Source organism: Lutjanus erythropterus, chromosome 3, assembly GCF_056507025.1.
Source record: "Lutjanus erythropterus isolate fLutEry1 chromosome 3, fLutEry1.hap2, whole genome shotgun sequence".
Lineage (NCBI taxonomy): Eukaryota > Metazoa > Chordata > Actinopteri > Lutjaniformes > Lutjanidae > Lutjanus > Lutjanus erythropterus.
This window is the reverse complement of record NC_139319.1, coordinates 255,001-273,498: the sequence shown is the minus strand read 5'-3', so window position 1 is coordinate 273,498 and position 18,498 is coordinate 255,001. Positions and strand designations below refer to the sequence as shown.

Genomic DNA, 18,498 nt, shown 5'->3' with positions numbered 1-18,498 from the left:
TCAGAGTACTTGTACTGCGTATCAGTTCTGTTAGTGAAGTAAAGAGTGAGAGGACCTCGTCCAACACTGAGACAAACAGTGGACAGTTTCTGACGGTGAGACAGAGAGACAGAGAGACAAGAGGACAGACGGTGAGACAGAGAGACAGGAGGACAGACGGTGAGACAGAGAGACAGGAGGACAGACGGTGAGACAGAGAGACAGGAGGACAGACGGTGAGACAGAGAGACAGAGGTGGAGGGAGTGACGAATCTTTAAAGAATGGGACTTTCTGTGTGAGTTTAGTCTCTGAGCCAACAGTCACTCCCTTCCTGCTTCATGTTGACAGATTTAACACAAGACAGGAAGTCAGACACGCAGCCTTCACAATAAAAGCACCTGTGACAGTTCAGTGTTTTTAACTGCTGGTTCTACATGATGGGCATCAGTGTCAATCAGAGGAAGTTAAATATAAAATATCTGCTGACTGTTTTTCTTTTTTCCAGAGACTGGTTGGTACGGAGGCGGGCTGATTCCTGATAGGTTGATATTTTCCATCTTATTTCAGCTGATGGTTGATTTCTGCACATATTATTATTTAATAAGAGGCTAATGTCAGAGAACAAATCTTTCCTGTACTGAATAACATACAATACTTTTCAAAATAAAATATAATCCTTTTCAAAATAAAATACACTGCTTTTCAAAATGGACAATCCACTGGACAAAATAATAATAAAAAAACTACTGCTGACATGTTTTGTTCTTCACTAACTGTTTGTAATAATCAGGCTGACAGCTGGTAAAATGGAGAGTTAAATCTGTAGTGTTGGAGGAATGTGATTGGCTCCTCCTCACATGATGCTGACCAATTATTGATTTCTGTTTAGACACTTTAACAAACCTCCACACTGCAGACATGTTCAGGTCACATGTCAAATATCTTCATTCCAAGTTGATACATGCTGATATTTCATTTTAAAGCCTTTATCTGTCGATACTGATGACGTCTTTAAATGGTAGATTTGTCCTTTGACCAGCAGTTTAAAACTCCTGAATATTACATTTAAGATTATATAAAAAACATAAAAGCAGTAAATAGACGTGGGAACATTTGTAAAATATGATGTATGACAGTGTTCTTTGTTTTTGTTTATTTGTTAGCAGTCAGTGAACGCCACATTCACTGACTAAAGTTTAAACAAAACAACAGCGTCCTCTAGAGGAGGTTCTGTTGTTCTTCAGGTTCTATGAATGAAGTCCATAAACAGGAAAAGTTTCAGATGACAAAACTTAAAAAAAAAAAAACAATATTGTAATAATGATTTTTTTTTTTTTTAATTTGTGATTTTTAACGCTTGAAATAGTGCAACAATATATTATTGCTGTATTGTTTTGTAAATTTGTTTAGTGTATTTTTACAATAAAATGAATACATTTCTTATCATGTATTTGTCTGCTGTCACTCTGTTCTGTTGTTTAGCTCTGAGGTACAGATTTCAAACAGGAATAACAAACTGAGATCCTGTGATGTCAGGAATGATTTCATGTGACACTTGAGAAAACTTTGGTGAATCCCAGAAATGACTGGAGACGAACAAAATACGAATAAATCGCAGAGAGGAACAAAAATAAGATCATTCATTTGTATATTGCTGCCTGCATGAGGCCCGATGGTTGCTCCTGATAATAATAGTTTTATTTTGAAGGCACTCAGCGGAAGTCTCACCTGTCTCTGTGTGGTTTGACTGGTGATTTTAATCCCAGTGGAAAGCGGGACCACTCCCATCTTGGCATCACTCACCTGCAGACGCTTTTCTCTCCACACCGTCCGAAACTCGCCAAGACTTTCCAAAACTTTCCAGGACCCTCCAGGACCCTCCAGCAGCATGTCGGGCATCGCCTCCAGCCTGCAGAAACTCCGTGAGAAGGACCAGGGCGTCGGGACCCACAGCGAGGCTGTGAAGTACCTGAACCAGGACTACGAGGCTCTGCGGCAGAGCTGCTTCGAGTCCGGCTGTGTGTTCCAGGACGAGACGTTTCCGGCGCTGCCGTCCTCTCTGGGCTTCAAGGACCTGGGCCCCAGCTCCTACAAGACCCGGGGGGTATCCTGGAAGAGACCCACGGTCAGTGAACGTTAAATTATACATCATTCTAATGAGGTTTGGTGGAGACTTAAAGAACAACACATTAACTGAAGCTGTCACACCACCCACACCAAACTTAATTTAAAAAACTGTCAATTTTAGTCTGACCACAAACCTCAGACTTCTCTTTTACAATCCACCCACTTTTCATGTAAATAAACCCAAAGGTCAACTTTCTTTCAGTCAAACCTACTGACCTGATCAGAATATATAAATAATAAAAACTAAAGACTCAAAAAAAAAATAAAAAATACACGTCTGCTGAAGCTGTCAAAACACTGACACCAAACTTCATTTAAAATTCTCTCCATTTAAGGATGACTACAAACTTCTCTTTTATAATCATCCAAAATTTCATTTCAGTAAATCAAAACTTTTTCAAATCAGTCAAACATACTGAACTAAACTCAACTTGATCAGAATACTGATTTGAAAGGAAAAAGTGATTTCCACTCCTCTACAACTTGATCAATAATCAATAATTAGCTCTTAACTGCTTTAAAGAGCCTGCTTCTTCTGTTCTGTTTGTGTCTGATCTGGTTACACTTTTCTTTATTTTCAAAAACACTGTAGGCTGAATTATATATTTTTGTCTTCTGCTTCAAAATGTCACATTTTTATTCCATTTATTTTCTATCTTTGAGACTCAGTGAGGAGGAACTAAAAGTGAGGATTTTGTGAGTGGACTTTGGCCTGAGACTGCCATCAGTAAACAGACCGTGTTTCCTCAGATGAGTGTGATGGAGAATCAGATGTCACATCTTAAAAAACACTCATGCTGTTGACAGATTATAGATTATGATATTTATCTGCAGGTGACTTTTGATCCTCTGTAAGTTCTCTTCCTTGTTTGATCAGTTTTCTGATGCCAACACCCTCCTGCACGCTCACACTGGGAGCTGTGGTGTCACTGGGCCTCTCCCACTGGGTGCAGCTGCTGCAGAAATAAAACTGAAGAGAGAATCTGATCCAGAATGAAAGAAACCAGGAGAGACTGGACATGTGACAAGTTGTCCACGTGCCCCGAAAGCTTTAAACAGATGTTAAACGTTTCATGTCTAAATTCTCTGATTTCAGCTTCTTCAGTGTGAATATTTTCTGAAGACATTCAGCTGTTCAGAAGGGACAGAAAAAGTTTGTGTGAAGAATTAAGAAAAGAGAGAAGTTTAAACCCCGCTCACTTTCTCACCTCCTCACAGCTGACCAATCACAGCTAGGGTTGTTTTTTTTCTGATACTGGGGCTAAAAACTCCAGCTGTGCTGGAACTGGAACTTTAATAAAAAGAAGCCCAAAATGACAGTTGACGACTTTAAAAAACAGCTTGTTTTCATCACTAAGGCGAATTTGAAGATGAAATTGAACAATAAATTAAGTCGTCAGACTATGAAGTCACTCTGTTCTCTGATGTGTGCTGTGTTTCCTGTGCAGGAGTTGACCTCTGACCCTGAGTTTATCATCTCTGGAGCCTCCAGAACAGACATCTGTCAGGGAGCTCTGGGTAAGAACCAACACAGCTGTCAGTGCTTAGCTCATTAGCTACAGAGTGTAAATGTTGGTTCTGCAGCTCCACAGTGCAGAACCAGAACTGTGAACAGCGCTGCAGCTCATATGAAGAGTGCTGTGATTCTGCCTGAATCTGACCGTGTACAGGAAGTGGGGTGTGGAGGAACACTGATGCTACATGTTAGCTGCTCTCCCTGTCACATGACGTCACTGTGGCTCAGAGGCTCGAGGCTCTACGCTCTGCTGTCTGACACGTTTCTCATCTTTCTTATAAAAGACAAATGTTGTGAAAGTTTGGAGGTGGCATCAGTTCTTTCACTGCCTGAGAGGGGAGCGCTTGTTTAGTGTGAGAGAGGCAGCAGGTGGTGCAGACGGAGACGGGGGGAGAGAAGAAACGGAGGAAGGTTACAGCCGCTGCAGCTCTCTGATGCCAGAAATGAAGCATGTGTCCAAATGAGACGTATCAATACTTTAGTGTTGCAGTGATTTTTTTCTGACTGGTGTTCAGATTTTTCGCGATACGTCTGAACGATGCACTCGTATCTCACACGTTAAAGCCTGATGCATCAGATTCATGACAGAATCGTCACACCCCTGCTCTACTCTCCGTTTTGTCCTCTGTTGGCTTATTTCTGTTTGTTTGCTTGTTTTTCTTTCTATAGGTTGTTATTTTTCCTTTATGTCAGTATTTTATTGTATTTTATCTGTAAAACCTCTTTGTAATCATGTTAAGAAAGATTATTTTATTAATAACATAAAAAACATTTCCCTCTGAAGTGTATAAAGTGCAAAGTAGAATGACAGTGTGTCTTTAGCATCATGAAGCCTGACCTGAGGTCTGATTGTGTCTGCGTTATTTATAATTAATAATCTATAATTTATAACATTACAGTTCTAAGAGTTGAACCCTGTTTGACACGGCGAGCAGATCCCTCAAACATGAAACAGTGTTTTTATCGCAGCCTGGGATCAGAGACACTGCAGTGTAATAAAAGGCAGCAGCCAGTCAGACTGGACAGACTGGTTCCAGTCACTGAAGGGACGGGCACACACAACTCCACTTCAAATAACTTTATTTGTTTTTGGCACAGATACAAACAGGCTGCACACATCTGATAGAAGAAAAGGTCAGAAACAAAGGAAGACAAGAAGGAACAGAACAAATCTCAGCTCCATATTTTAGGACAGACTCACCTGTCAATAAATATCTACGTTCAATTACTTTAAACCTGAAGAACAAGTTTGCAGCTTTTGTTTCATCCATCATTTTGTCAGCAGGTATTCCCTTCAGGCTGCACGCCTGCATGGAGCTGTAACTGAACCTGAACCAGTCCCAACCTGTCCGTAACCGAACCAGAACCAGTCCCAACCTGACCGTAACTGAACCTGAACCAGTCCCAACCTGACCGTAACCGAACCTGAACCAGTCCCAACCTGACCGTAACTGAACCTGAACCAGAACCAGTCCCAACCTGACCGTAACTGAACCTGAACCAGAACCAGTCCCAACCTGACCGTAACCGAACCTGAACCAGTCCCAACCTGACCGTAACTGAACCTGAACCAGTCCCAACCTGACCGTAACTGAACCTGAACCAGTCCCAACCTGACTGTAACTGAACCTGAACCTGAACCAGTCCCAACCTGACCGTAACTGAACCTGAACCAGAACCAGTCCCAACCTGACCGTAACCGAACCTGAACCAGTCCCAACCTGACCGTAACTGAACCAGAACCAGTCCCAACCTGACCGTAACTGAACCTGAACCAGTCCCAACCTGACCGTAACTGAACCTGAACCAGTCCCAACCTGACCATAACTGAACCTGAACCAGAACCAGTCCCAACCTGACCGTAACTGAACCTGAACCAGTCCCAACCTGACCATAACTGAACCTGAACCAGAACCAGTCCCAACCTGACCGTAACTGAACCTGAACCAGTCCCAACCTGACCGTAACTGAACCTGAACCAGAACCAGTCCCAACCTGACCGTAACCGAACCTGAAACAGTCCCAACCTGACCATAACTGAACCTGAACCAGTCCCAACCTGACCATAACTGAACCTGAACCAGTCCCAGTCCCAACCTGACCATAACTGAACCTGAACCAGTCCCAACCTGACCGTAACTGAACCTGAACCAGAACCAGTCCCAACCTGACCGTAACTGAACCTGAACCAGTCCCAACCTGACCGTAACTGAACCTGAACCAGAACCAGTCCCAACCTGACCGTAACCGAACCTGAAACAGTCCCAACCATAACTGAACCTGAACCAGTCCCAACCTGACCATAACTGAACCTGAACCAGTCCCAACCTGACCGTAACCGAACCTGAACCAGTCCCAACCTGACTGTATCCGAACCTGAACCTGAACCAGTCCCAACCTGACCGTAACTGAACCTGAACCAGAACCAGTCCCAACCTGACCGTAACCGAACCTGAACCAGTCCCAACCTGACCGTAACTGAACCTGAACCAGTCCCAACCTGACCGTAACTGAACCTGAACCAGAACCAGTCCCAACCTGACCGTAACCGAACCTGAACCAGTCCCAACCTGACCGTAACCGAACCTGAACCAGTCCCAACCTGACCGTAACTGAACCTGAACCAGAACCAGTCCCAACCTGACCGTAACTGAACCTGAACCAGAACCAGTCCCAACCTGACCGTAACTGAACCTGAACCTGAACCAGTCCCAACCTGACCGTAACCGAACCTGAACCAGTCCCAACCTGACCGTAACCGAACCTGAAACAGTCCCAACCATAACTGAACCTGAACCAGTCCCAACCTGACCGTAACTGAACCTGAACTAACTTAAACTCAGGCTTTCAGATCTGATGCCAAACCAACAGAAAGTTATTTGTTAGTCAAATGTGGATCCGCCTGCAGCAGAAACTCAGAGGGACAATCAGAACTTTAAAACGAGCAGCTGGAGGTGATGATGTTACTTTGTTCATCTTCAGTTTTTCTTCTGTTAAATAAACTTTAATCTGTCCACTGATGATGATGATGATGATGTGTTCAACAGCACCATGAACAAAACAAATTTAACAACAAAGCCAGACCGTGTCCAGCTCTCTGTCCCGTCTTTATGCTAAGCTAAGTACACAACACAACATCGCATCGTTAGCCTGTAAACTACTGCCAGAGTCACCAGAGCTGGAAAATTCTTCTGAAGTGTGTGTTTTCTTTGTGTTGTGTGTGTGTGTGTGTGTGTGTGTGTGTGTGTGTGTGTGTGTGAACAGTCCGTTACGGCATGTCACGGTGGCGTGTATCAACTTGGCACCAGACTCAGTAAACATGCTGAGATGTGGGCGGCGACTGACTCATGATGTGGAAATTCATTTTCATGTGGAAACGGTTTCTATAGAAACAAAGGGAAACACCTGGAAGTGTCCAGCCAATCAGAGCACAGAGCAGCAGAGTGCAGGCAGATCTCTGATCAGCTGATCATTGTCACATGATCAGTTCTCAGGTGGTAGAAGCACAAATGATGCGTTTAAGGACATTGAAGATTATTGTTCAGGACTTTTAAGTACTTGACTGACAATTTTTTTTTTAAATCTAAAGACGTAAGCCCCGCCCTCTTCCTGTCTGTCATCCAGGTGACTGCTGGCTGCTCGCTGCCATCGCCTCTCTGACCCTGAACGAGGAAGTTCTGGCTCGAGTTGTCCCACATGGACAGAGCTTCAGGGACGGAGAGTACGCCGGCATCTTCCACTTCCAGGTGCTCAAATACACAGTACCAGTACTACTGATACACAAATACACATTACAAGTACTACTGATACACAGTACAAGTGCTACTGATACACAAGTACACAGGGCAATTACTACTGATACACAAATACACAGTACAAGTACTACTGATACACACATACACAGTACAAGTTATACTGATACACAGGACAAGTACTACTGATACACAGTACAAGTACTACTGATACACAGTACAAGTACTACTACTACACAGATGGTCTTTTAGCAGGTCTCCTTCTACATGTATGTTTACTATTATAAATATTCTATAACCACTGATTTTTAACTGTCTCTCTCTCTTTCTCTCTGTCTGTCTGTCTCTCCATCTGTCTGTGTGTTTCTCCGTCTCTCTATCTGTCTGTCTGTCTGTCTGTCTGTCTGTCTGTGTGTTTCTCCGTCTGTCTCTCTGTCTCTCCGTCTGTCTGTCTGTCTGTCTGTCTGTCTCTCTGTCTGTCTGTCTGTCTGTGTGTTTCTCCGTCTGTCTCTCTGTCTCTCCGTCTGTCTGTCTGTCTCTCTGTCTGTCTGTGTGTTTCTCCGTCTGTCTCTCTGTCTGTCTCTCCGTCTGTCTGTGTGTTTCTCTGTCTGTCTCTCCGTCTGTCTGTCTGTCTGTCTGTCTGTCTCTCTGTCTGTCTGTCTGTCTGTGTGTTTCTCCGTCTGTCTCTCTGTCTCTCCGTCTGTCTGTCTGTCTGTCTGTCTGTCTCTCTGTCTGTCTGTCTGTCTGTCTGTCTCTCTGTCTGTCTGTCTGTCTGTCTGTCTCTCTGTCTGTCTGTCTGTCTGTCTGTCTCTCTGTCTCTCTCTCTGTCCCTCTGTCTGTCCCTCTGTCTGTCTGTCTGTCTGTGTGTTTCTCCGTCTGTCTGTCTCTCTGTCTGTCTCTCCGTCTGTCTCTCTGTCTCTCCGTCTGTCTGTCTGTCTCTCCGTCTGTCTGTGTGTTTCTCTGTCTGTCTCTCTGTCTGTCCCTCTGTCTGTCTGTAGTTCTGGCAGTTCGGTGAGTGGGTGGACGTGGTGATTGACGACCGTCTTCCCGTCAGAGACGATGAGCTGCTGTTCGTCCACTCAGCAGAGGGCAGAGAGTTCTGGAGCGCTCTGCTGGAGAAGGCCTACGCCAAGTAAGACCTGAGATCAGACATGTCAGCGTGTCCTTTAACTGTGTCCCGTCCAAACACACCTGAGCAGTAATCATCAGCTGTGAGTGTCTCCCTGTCAGCTGATTGATCATCTGATCTGCTCTGTGAACAAAATGAGAGAGAAATAACCCTTTAATGTGCACAGAAGAAGTCTGAGACCTTTGACTTCAAGAAAAATGAAAGTAAAAACTAAAGAATCTGTATTTATTATATATATTATCCAGCCAGGCAGTACATATATATATATATATATATATATATATATATATATATATATATATATATATATACATATATATATATATATATATATATATATATATATATATATATATATATATATGTATATATATATATATATACATATATATATACATATATATATGTATATATATATGTATATATACATATATATATAAAAACTCCCCACCTGGATTTAACTAATCAAACATTAATATGTTTCATCTGGTAACAAGTTATTAAACGCTGAGTGATTCTCATTTGTTAAAGCACCGTGTCAGAAGACACATCCTGTGGTCGAGGAAAAGACGTTCCTCTGTTTCAGAATCAAAGAAAATAAGTGAGGAGATGAAACGACTAAAACTGTGTTCAGAACTGTCCAACACGTTATTAAAACCTGGAAGGATCGAGGAGAACCGTCATCAGAGATCATTTAAACATTGGACGAAATCAAATCCTAAAACATCAACAGTAGAACTCACAGCTGTGTTTAAAAGTGAAAGTCAGAACATTTCCACACAGTGTGAAGAGAACTGAAGGAATCGGGACCAAACAGCCGTGGAACCTTAAGAGAACCACTGATCAGAAAAAAGGCTTCAGTTTGTTAGTGAACATAAAGACTGTGGATCGATGGAAAGAGGTCATGTCATGATTGACCCTGTTCCACAGTGATGGGGCTTCAGGGTAACAAGAGAGGCAGATGAAGTGATGCTCCCATCATGCCTTGTGCCTACAGTACAGACCTGTGGGGGCGGAGTTATGATCTGGGGTTGTTTATGATTTCAGTTCACTACCTGAAAATACTGAATGATCAGGTTTTTACATCAGTGGATGTTTTTCTTCCCTGATGACACGAACATATTCCAAGATCACACTGTCAGGATTCATCAGGGTCAAACTGTGAACGACGTTCAGGGACCCTGAGACATCAAGGACTGTCCACCAGAGTCCAGACCTGAACCCCACTGAGAGTCTGTGGGATGAGCTGGAGAAGACTTTCCACCGCGGTCCGACTCTCCATCATCAATACAAAAAAAATGCACAAATAAATACTGTGACATTAAATAAACGTATTGAAACGATGGTGAACGAGAGTGAGACTTCTTCTTCTTCTGTCTTCAGTCCGTTTGATCACATCCTCAGACTGAACACAAAAACTGTCTGTGAACAAACACTAAACATACTTCCTGTTCCCACCTGTCAGTGTCGCATTGGGTCCTCAGGTGTAACTGATGTGTGATGTCATTGTGATGTCATCACTAGGTTGAACGGCTGTTATGAGGCTCTGTCTGGAGGATCGACCACTGAGGGTTTCGAGGATTTCACCGGAGGAATCGCTGAAGTCCACGAGCTGAGTCGACCCAGTCCTCATCTGTTCCACATCATCCAGAAGGCTCAGAACCGTGGCTCCCTGATGGGCTGCTCCATAGACGTAAGACGACAACACAGATGGAACAGGGTGCATCATGGGAATATCAGTTAGACCGGTACCACAATACACCTGGAAGGGTACAATATAGGTAGGACAGTTAGACTGGTACTTTTATAGACCAATAGGGGTACAGCAGTTAAATGGGTACTTTAATTCATCTGTATGGGTACAACACAGGTATGACAGGCGGGTTCTTGAATAAACGACACAGGTATGACAGACGGGTTCTTTAATAAACGACACGGGTGTGACAGACGGGTTCTTGAATAAACGACACAGGTGTGACAGACGGGTTCTTGAATAAACGACACAGGTATGACAGACGGGTTCTTTAATAAACGACACGGGTATGACAGACGGGTTCTTGAATAAACGACACAGGTATGACAGACGGGTTCTTGAATAAACGACACAGGTGTGACAGACGGGTTCTTGAATAAACGACACAGGTGTGACAGACGGGTTCTTGAATAAACGACACGGGTGTGACAGACGGGTTCTTGAATAAACGACACGGGTATGACAGACGTGTTCTTGAATAAACGACACGGGTATGACAGACGTGTTCTTGAATAAACGACACAGGTATGACAGACGGGTTCTTTAATAAACGACACGGGTATGACAGGCGGGTTCTTGAATAAACGACACAGGTGTGACAGACGGGTTCTTGAATAAACGACACAGGTGTGACAGACGGGTTCTTGAATAAACGACACGGGTGTGACAGACGGGTTCTTGAATAAACGACACGGGTATGACAGACGTGTTCTTGAATAAACGACACGGGTATGACAGACAGGTTCTTGAATAAACGACACAGGTGTGACAGGCGGGTTCTTGAATAAACGACACGGATATGACAGACGTGTTCTTGAATAAACGACACGGGTGTGACAGACGGGTTCTTGAATAAACGACACAGGTGTGACAGACGGGTTCTTTAATAAACGACACAGGTATGACAGACGGGTTCTTTAATAAACGACACAGGTGTGACAGGCGGGTTCTTGAATAAACAACACAGGTATGACAGGCGGGTTCTTGAATAAACGACACGGGTATGACAGGCGGGTTCTTGAATAAACGACACGGGTATGACAGACGGGTTCTTGAATAAACGACACAGGTATGACAGACGGGTTCTTGAATAAACGACACAGGTGTGACAGACGGGTTCTTGAATAAACAACACAGGTATGACAGGCGGGTTCTTGAATAAACGACACGGGTATGACAGGCGGGTTCTTGAATAAACGACACGGGTATGACAGACGGGTTCTTGAATAAACGACACAGGTGTGACAGACGGGTTCTTGAATAAACGACACAGGTGTGACAGACGGGTTCTTGAATAAACGACACGGGTGTGACAGACGGGTTCTTCAATAAACGACACAGGTATGACAGACGTGTTCTTGAATAAACGACACGGGTATGACAGACAGGTTCTTGAATAAACGACACAGGTGTGACAGGCGGGTTCTTGAATAAACGACACGGATATGACAGGCGGGTTCTTGAATAAACAACACGGGTATGACAGACGTGTTCTTGAATAAACGACACGGGTGTGACAGGCGGGTTCTTGAATAAACGACACTGGTGTGACAGACGGGTTCTTGAATAAACAACACAGGTATGACAGACGGGTTCTTGAATAAACGACACAGGTATGACAGACGGGTTCTTTAATAAACGACACAGGTGTGACAGGCGGGTTCTTGAATAAACAACACAGGTATGACAGGCGGGTTCTTGAATAAACGACACGGGTATGACAGGCGGGTTCTTGAATAAACGACACGGGTATGACAGACGGGTTCTTGAATAAACGACACAGGTATGACAGACGGGTTCTTGAATAAACGACACAGGTGTGACAGACGGGTTCTTGAATAAACGACACAGGTGTGACAGATGTTCTTACGGAGGTTGTTTTGGTTCACTTGTATTAAACTGAATCAGCTGATTTGTGATTCTGTTTCAGATCACGAGCTCAGCTGACTCGGAGGCGGTCACCCATCAGAAGCTGGTGAAAGGCCACGCCTACTCTGTGACAGGCACAGCTGAGGTGAGAGAACATGCTCCCCCCACAGAGCCCCGCCCCCCTACATTAGCCACCTGTTAGTCTGTCTGAACCCTCCCTGATGTCTGATGTTCTGTTCTGTTTTGCTCTTATGTGATTGGCTGCAGGTAGAGTACCGTGGCAACATGGAGAAGCTGATCCGGATCAGGAACCCCTGGGGTCAGGTGGAGTGGACCGGAGCCTGGAGTGATAAGTAGGTCACCCTGACAGGTAGAAACACCTGTCAGACAGCAGCTACATACACAGATCTTTGTGTAATGAGTTCTTTAATGCTTCTATAAGAGAACTTCATGAACACAGTGTGTGCAGAGCTGAAAGCTTCATGCTGCTGCACCTGAACAGGTATCATGTTCACACCTGGAGCTTGTTTAGTGAGCCGGCCCCTCCCTGCTGTGTGTCTCAGCAGGGTGGAGTCTGTGAGTGTGTTAATCGTCTGCAGCTCTGCAGAGACAACAGACGACTGACAGGTGGTTTCATCACACAGACGAGTGCGCCGCTGCCACCTGGTGGTGACTGGCTGTTACGGCACCTCAGCACAGTGTGACATCACAGGAGGCTCCAAACCAAACACACAGGGCGTCTTCCTGACATATGGGACAGGAAGTGTAGCCTAATATGGTCTTACTGCGGCGTTAATTGTGCTGATTTACTCATGAACGCACAGACGGATCTTTGACAGACTTAGTCTGACGTTCTGAGTGTTTGTTGAATCTGATATGAAGTATTTGTACAAGCACAAATATGACAACGTTCTTGCACGAGGCCCGTTGAGGTTCCCACCCTGAGTGGAAATTGACTGCCGTGTAAATTTGGTAAAGGGAACCAGAGGGAAGCATGTGAAGTGTCTGAAAAAAGAACCCTGAGGAACTCCATTGAAGAGAACGTCTGGACACACCTGATCACAGGTGACACAGAGGGGGCGGGGCTGCAGTTTTAATAGCTATAGTGCGCTGGGGAGCCTAGCATGTGGTGTCACATTAAATTTGGTCCTGACTGAAACGAGTGTCTCCTGCTCCCACAGCTCCACGCAGTGGCGTTACATCAGTGACGAGGACAGAGAGCGTCTGAGTCATCGCTCCGAGGACGGAGAGTTCTGGTAAAAGTGACCCTCTTCTTAACACCCTGACCTTCATCCTCATCATCCTCATCATCCTCATCAGGTGCCCTGTGTGAGTTTAACCCTCTCCTCTGTCTTCCAGGATGTCTTTCTCTGACTTCCTGAGACATTACTCCCGGTTGGAGATCTGCAACCTGACACCCGACGCCCTGAGCGACGACTCGGTCTCCAAGTGGGCTCTTTCCAAATTTGACGGCACCTGGAGGAGAGGATCCACCGCTGGAGGCTGCAGGAACTACCCCAGTGAGTGATCCTGTCAGACAAAGAGCAGGGCTAACAGAGCAGACTGGGTTCTTCAGTGTTTCTGATGTTCTGTCTCAAACTGCAGACTCGTTTTGGATGAACCCTCAGTTTGCGATCAAGCTGTACGAAGAGGATGACGACCCGGACGATGGCGAGGCCGGCTGCAGCCTTGTGGTAGGTCTGATCCAGAAGAACCGCCGACGCATGAGGAAGATGGGCGAGGACATGCACACAGTAGGATTCGCCATCTACGAGGTGGGAATGATTCATCCGGGAATCCCTCGATACCGGCTGTTGTTTGGTCCATAAAATGTTTTACTTTTTAAAGATTTCTCACCTTCCTTTTTTTTACAGCGTACCTGTCCCCTGAGATATATTCAGGGACAGACGAATCAGTCTTTGTTCCTCTGCTGTGAACCTTCATCTGAGTCTTCTTTCTTGTCTTGCAGGTTCCTGATGAGGTATGAAGATGATCATGTGACCTACTTGCTGCCGGCTGCTCTTTGCCATTTGCTGCTTCACATTTTGTTTTTCTTCTTCTGCGACTCCTTCAGTCTGATGGATCCTGTCCTGTGCACCTGTCTGTCTGTCTGTCTGTCTGTCTGTCTGTCAGTACTGTGGTCAGAGGAACATCCACCTGAACAGGAACTTCTTCCTGCGTCACGCCTCCGCCGCTCGCTCTGAAACCTTCATCAACCTGCGAGAAGTGTGCAGTCGCTTCAGCCTGCCGCCGGGCGAGTACCTGGTCGTCCCGTCCACCTTCGAGCCGCATAAGAACGGAGATTTCTGCGTCCGAGTGTTCACGGAGAAACAGGCCGACTTTCAGTGAGTCTTTATGTTCAGTGCAGTTTGACCACAGCAGCATCTAGTGGACATCAGAGGAACTGCAAAAACATTCTGCAGCACTTTCTTTTAAAACAAGTAAAATCTCTTAAAACAGTAAAAAAAAATTGGTCCTTTCATAATGTTGTTGATTGAAAAATAGATTCAAACATGTAAAAACACCAAATATCTTTGAACAATGACATAAAAACTTGTTGCATGTTTTTTTATAGACATGTATTTATTGAGTTTTAACAATTTACAAAAGCATTTTCATACAAAGCATATAACAATCAAAGTATAAAATAATCCACTTCCCACCCCAAAGGACCTAAAAACAAAACAAAACACCAAACTGGATAACGACTTTCTATAATCATACACATCTTAGTATCACATGATTAAAGTATCATCAGTTAGGGACACATCACCTTCAGTTTCCAGAGTTTCCTCAACTTCACAGTTCTAAGAATTCAAGAAAGGGATTCCAGATCTCTTTGAATTTGGCTGATTTCTTTTTTATTGTACATGTTAACTTTTCAAGGACAAGACATGCTGATAGTTCTTTCAGCCAGCGACCTGCCGAAGGTCTCTTGACGTCTTTCCAGCAAAGAGAAATCAAGCGTCTAGCTTGGACTAAACATAAGGCAGTCATCTTCTTCTCTTTGTTATTTAGCTTACAGTCCTTTGGATATAAGTTAAGAATAGTGCAGGACAGTCGGGTACTGGATTCAGGGTCAGATGAGAAATGCATTTTATAACTTCATTCCAGAATGTTCGTATCTCGGGACGGTCCCACAGTGATTTAACACAGATATCAGGAATATTTGGATTCATCTTATTCAGTCTGTCCGGAGTCATATAAGTTCTGATAATCCAAGTATCCTGAATCAGTCTGAGATGAGTATTTACTGTTAGGAGTTGAGCTTCTGAGCAAACGTCTCTCCAGTCAGTTACTCATTGAGTTTTCCTATGTTCAGTAGAGTCTTTATGATTTTTCACCAGTATGTTATAGAGTAAGAATATCTGACCCTTACCAGTACAAGTATTCACTGCTAGGTTTTCTAATATGGACAAAGGGGGTGGTATATAAGAGTGCATCCGTGCATAAACAAAACTTCTTAACTGTAAATATTTAAATGTGTGTCCGAGGAATATCGTATTCATTTCTGAGTTCTTCAAATGAAACTAGTTTGCCTTCCTTATATAGATCCATAACTTTAAAAATGCCTTTTGTTGCCCACATTCTGAAACCTTGGTCTTTTCTGCCAGGAGAGAAGTTATCGTCCCCATATTGATGAAAAGCCTGAAAACAAAGTAGATTCACCAAGAAATGACTGTAAACTGTGTCAGACATCAATTATATTTCTCACAAAAGGGTTTTCTGTGAGCCACTCCAGTTTCTTGACAGATGAAATATGTGTCAAGTCACAGGCCTTTAGTGCAAATACTCTCGATGTGTACCCATGGTAAGTAAGGTTCAGGAAAACCCGTACATTGCAGCTCTAATTTGAGCAGCCCAGAAATACCACTGTAAATTGTGTAATTGTACCCTCCTCTGTCATATGGCAGGTAAAGAAGTGATAGTCTCAACCTTGACCTTCTGTTGTTTCAGATAAATTTTATTTTTGAAAAGAACTGTGGCGGTGGGGATAAAGGGACCGATGAAATAGATATAAAAACTTTGGTAGTGTATTCATCTTGATTATATTTATACACCCCAGTAGAGAGTGGCACTGATGACCAACTATTCAAGGATTCAGTTACTGTGGAAATCACAGAATCATAGTTACAGGGTACTAAATCTTTAATGGTTGGGGTAATGGTGATACCAAGATATTTAAATCCATTTATTGCATTATTGAAAGGCTGGTTTATCACCAGATTTATTCGCTCCTGCTTGTTCAAAAACATGATAGAGGATTTTGTTTCATTTACTTTAAAGCCTGAGAATTTTCCAAATGTGTCAATTAAGTTAGTCAAAGTAAGAATTGAGTTGTTTAGATCTGTTAGAAGTAAAAGGGTGTCATCAGCATACATTACAATGCGACGTTCGGTGTCCGATACTTTTATGCCTGAAATTGAGGGGTGAGACCTCACCGCTATCGCTAACGGTTCCATTGCCAAAACAAATAGCATTGGCGAGAGAGGCCACCCCTGACGGGTACCTCTTGTGTAGGGGATGATATTAAGTAGTTGGTGGACACCTCTGCCATTGGGTCAGTATACAGTGTCTCAACCCATTTTCGAAAGTAATTACCAAGGCCAAAGCGAGATAGCTCATCAAATAAACATCTGCACTCCACTCTGTCAAAAGCTTTTTCAGCATCCAAAGACAGAATGTCAGTTTCAGGGTAAATTCAGTACCCTTCAAACATTATGGAAGGCTTGACGGTTTTTCACAAAACCATTCTGATCTAGATTGGGAGTACCGGTTCCAGTCTTCTAGCCATTACTTTAGCAATAATCTTAGCATCTGTGTTAAGCAACTTGTTGCATGTTGAGCTGGTTGTTATTTGTTCCTGCAGAGAGCTGGACGACCCCATCGAGTCCCGAGTAGAGAAGGTGAGATGACGTCATATGACTGATGGACACTGTGATGCTCAGAGGATTAAAGGACCAACATGTGTCCGTAAACATTTGGACAGGGTCAGCAGCAAAACGTAGGTTAGGAAACAAAAGTTAAAGCACTCTCTTCAAACCAACCAAACTCCACTGACAAAATCAGCAATTTTAGCTCACAGAACACAGCAGCTGTTGGTTTACGGGTGCCTCCATCTGTTAGTTTGTTTGTGTTGTTGTGTGACGTCAGTGATTATAAACATGTTAATTTGGATCCTATCTAATGTTATTTGCTGGAGATGGAGGCAGCAGTAGACCAACAACTCCTGTGTTCTGTGAGCTAAAATTGCTGATTTTGTCAGTGGAGTTTGGTTGGTTTGGGGAGCATGAAATAACTGGTTGCTGTCAGAACAGTCTGTGACAGTAAGGTAAAGAGGTGAAAATATTCTAAATATAGTATTTATGTGGTTAAAATAGATGTTGCTGCTGACCCTGTCCACAGCAGGACATGGCTTGGCTTCCTACACCAGGACTCCTGCTGCTTCTCCAAACAAAACCTTCAGAAACAGTTGATGTCAGTAAATATGTGATGTTTGACTTCCTATTTCAGATTGAGATCGATGAGGACGACGTGGACGACCGGTTCAGAAGTCTGTTTGGTCAGCTGGCAGGAGGGGTGAGCTGCTGACAGTAGATACACTGTGATGATAATGATAACGATAATAATAATAATAATAATAATAATAATAATAATAATGATAATAATAATGATAATAATAATAATAATGATAATAATAATAATAATAATGATGATGTGCGTGTTGTGCAGGACTGTGAGATTTCGGCCTTCGAGCTGCAGCGGATCCTCAACAAAGTCGTGACCAAACGTAAGATGAGTCACATGACGTGGAGACGCTGATCTGAGGTCAGTCCAGCTGTGAACTCTGTACTGACTGTTTGTCTCTGACATCTGACAGGAAGTGACATCAAGACCAGCGGCTTCAGCATCACAACATGTCGTAACATGGTCAACCTGCTGGACGTATCCTTCCGCTGCAGGAAGTAGCACCTCAGTGACGGAGTGTGTCAGGACAGAGAGGCTGAACCAAATCACTGAGGCACTTTGGGAAACTATAACAGAAAGCTTTTAATATTTACTGACATGTTTTCATGTTTACTGAGATGTTTTAAATGATTAATGGAGAAAATAATCACCATGTTAATCAATAATGACGATATTCTTTAGAAATGATAGAATGAACGCGTGTGGGTGAAAACTCTTCACATGAATCTGTCACACCGTTGGTTGAAACTCTCACCCTCTGACTCGACCACAAACAAGTCAAATGTGATTTTCACTCACGTCTCAGAGACACTGAAAATAGATTTAGTCCACATTTTGTAATGAATGAGCTCAGATCAGCTCCGTCTGCTTCTCTTCACTTCACCAACTTCTTAGGCTTTTTCT

At 43.6% G+C, this 18,498-nt stretch overlaps 1 protein-coding gene across 1 annotated transcript in view; it reads left to right on the top strand.

Moving 5' to 3' along the window:
• The first annotated feature begins 1,763 nt into the window (after positions 1-1,763).
• LOC146329284 (calpain-2 catalytic subunit-like) overlaps positions 1,764-18,498 on the top strand; it is a 22,685-nt gene continuing 5,950 nt past the window's right edge. The window contains exons 1-16 of the mRNA XM_084714518.1: positions 1,764-2,105; positions 3,556-3,625; positions 7,248-7,369; positions 8,374-8,507; positions 10,029-10,197; positions 12,188-12,271; positions 12,394-12,479; positions 13,308-13,382; positions 13,486-13,646; positions 13,732-13,901; positions 14,096-14,107; positions 14,260-14,471; positions 16,997-17,033; positions 17,641-17,706; positions 17,860-17,917; positions 18,008-18,072. Of these exons, the coding sequence (XP_084570644.1) occupies positions 1,869-2,105; positions 3,556-3,625; positions 7,248-7,369; positions 8,374-8,507; positions 10,029-10,197; positions 12,188-12,271; positions 12,394-12,479; positions 13,308-13,382; positions 13,486-13,646; positions 13,732-13,901; positions 14,096-14,107; positions 14,260-14,471; positions 16,997-17,033; positions 17,641-17,706; positions 17,860-17,917; positions 18,008-18,072 (1,758 nt within the window). The 5' untranslated portion in view covers positions 1,764-1,868. The remainder of the gene's footprint in view (positions 2,106-3,555; positions 3,626-7,247; positions 7,370-8,373; positions 8,508-10,028; positions 10,198-12,187; positions 12,272-12,393; positions 12,480-13,307; positions 13,383-13,485; positions 13,647-13,731; positions 13,902-14,095; positions 14,108-14,259; positions 14,472-16,996; positions 17,034-17,640; positions 17,707-17,859; positions 17,918-18,007; positions 18,073-18,498) is intronic.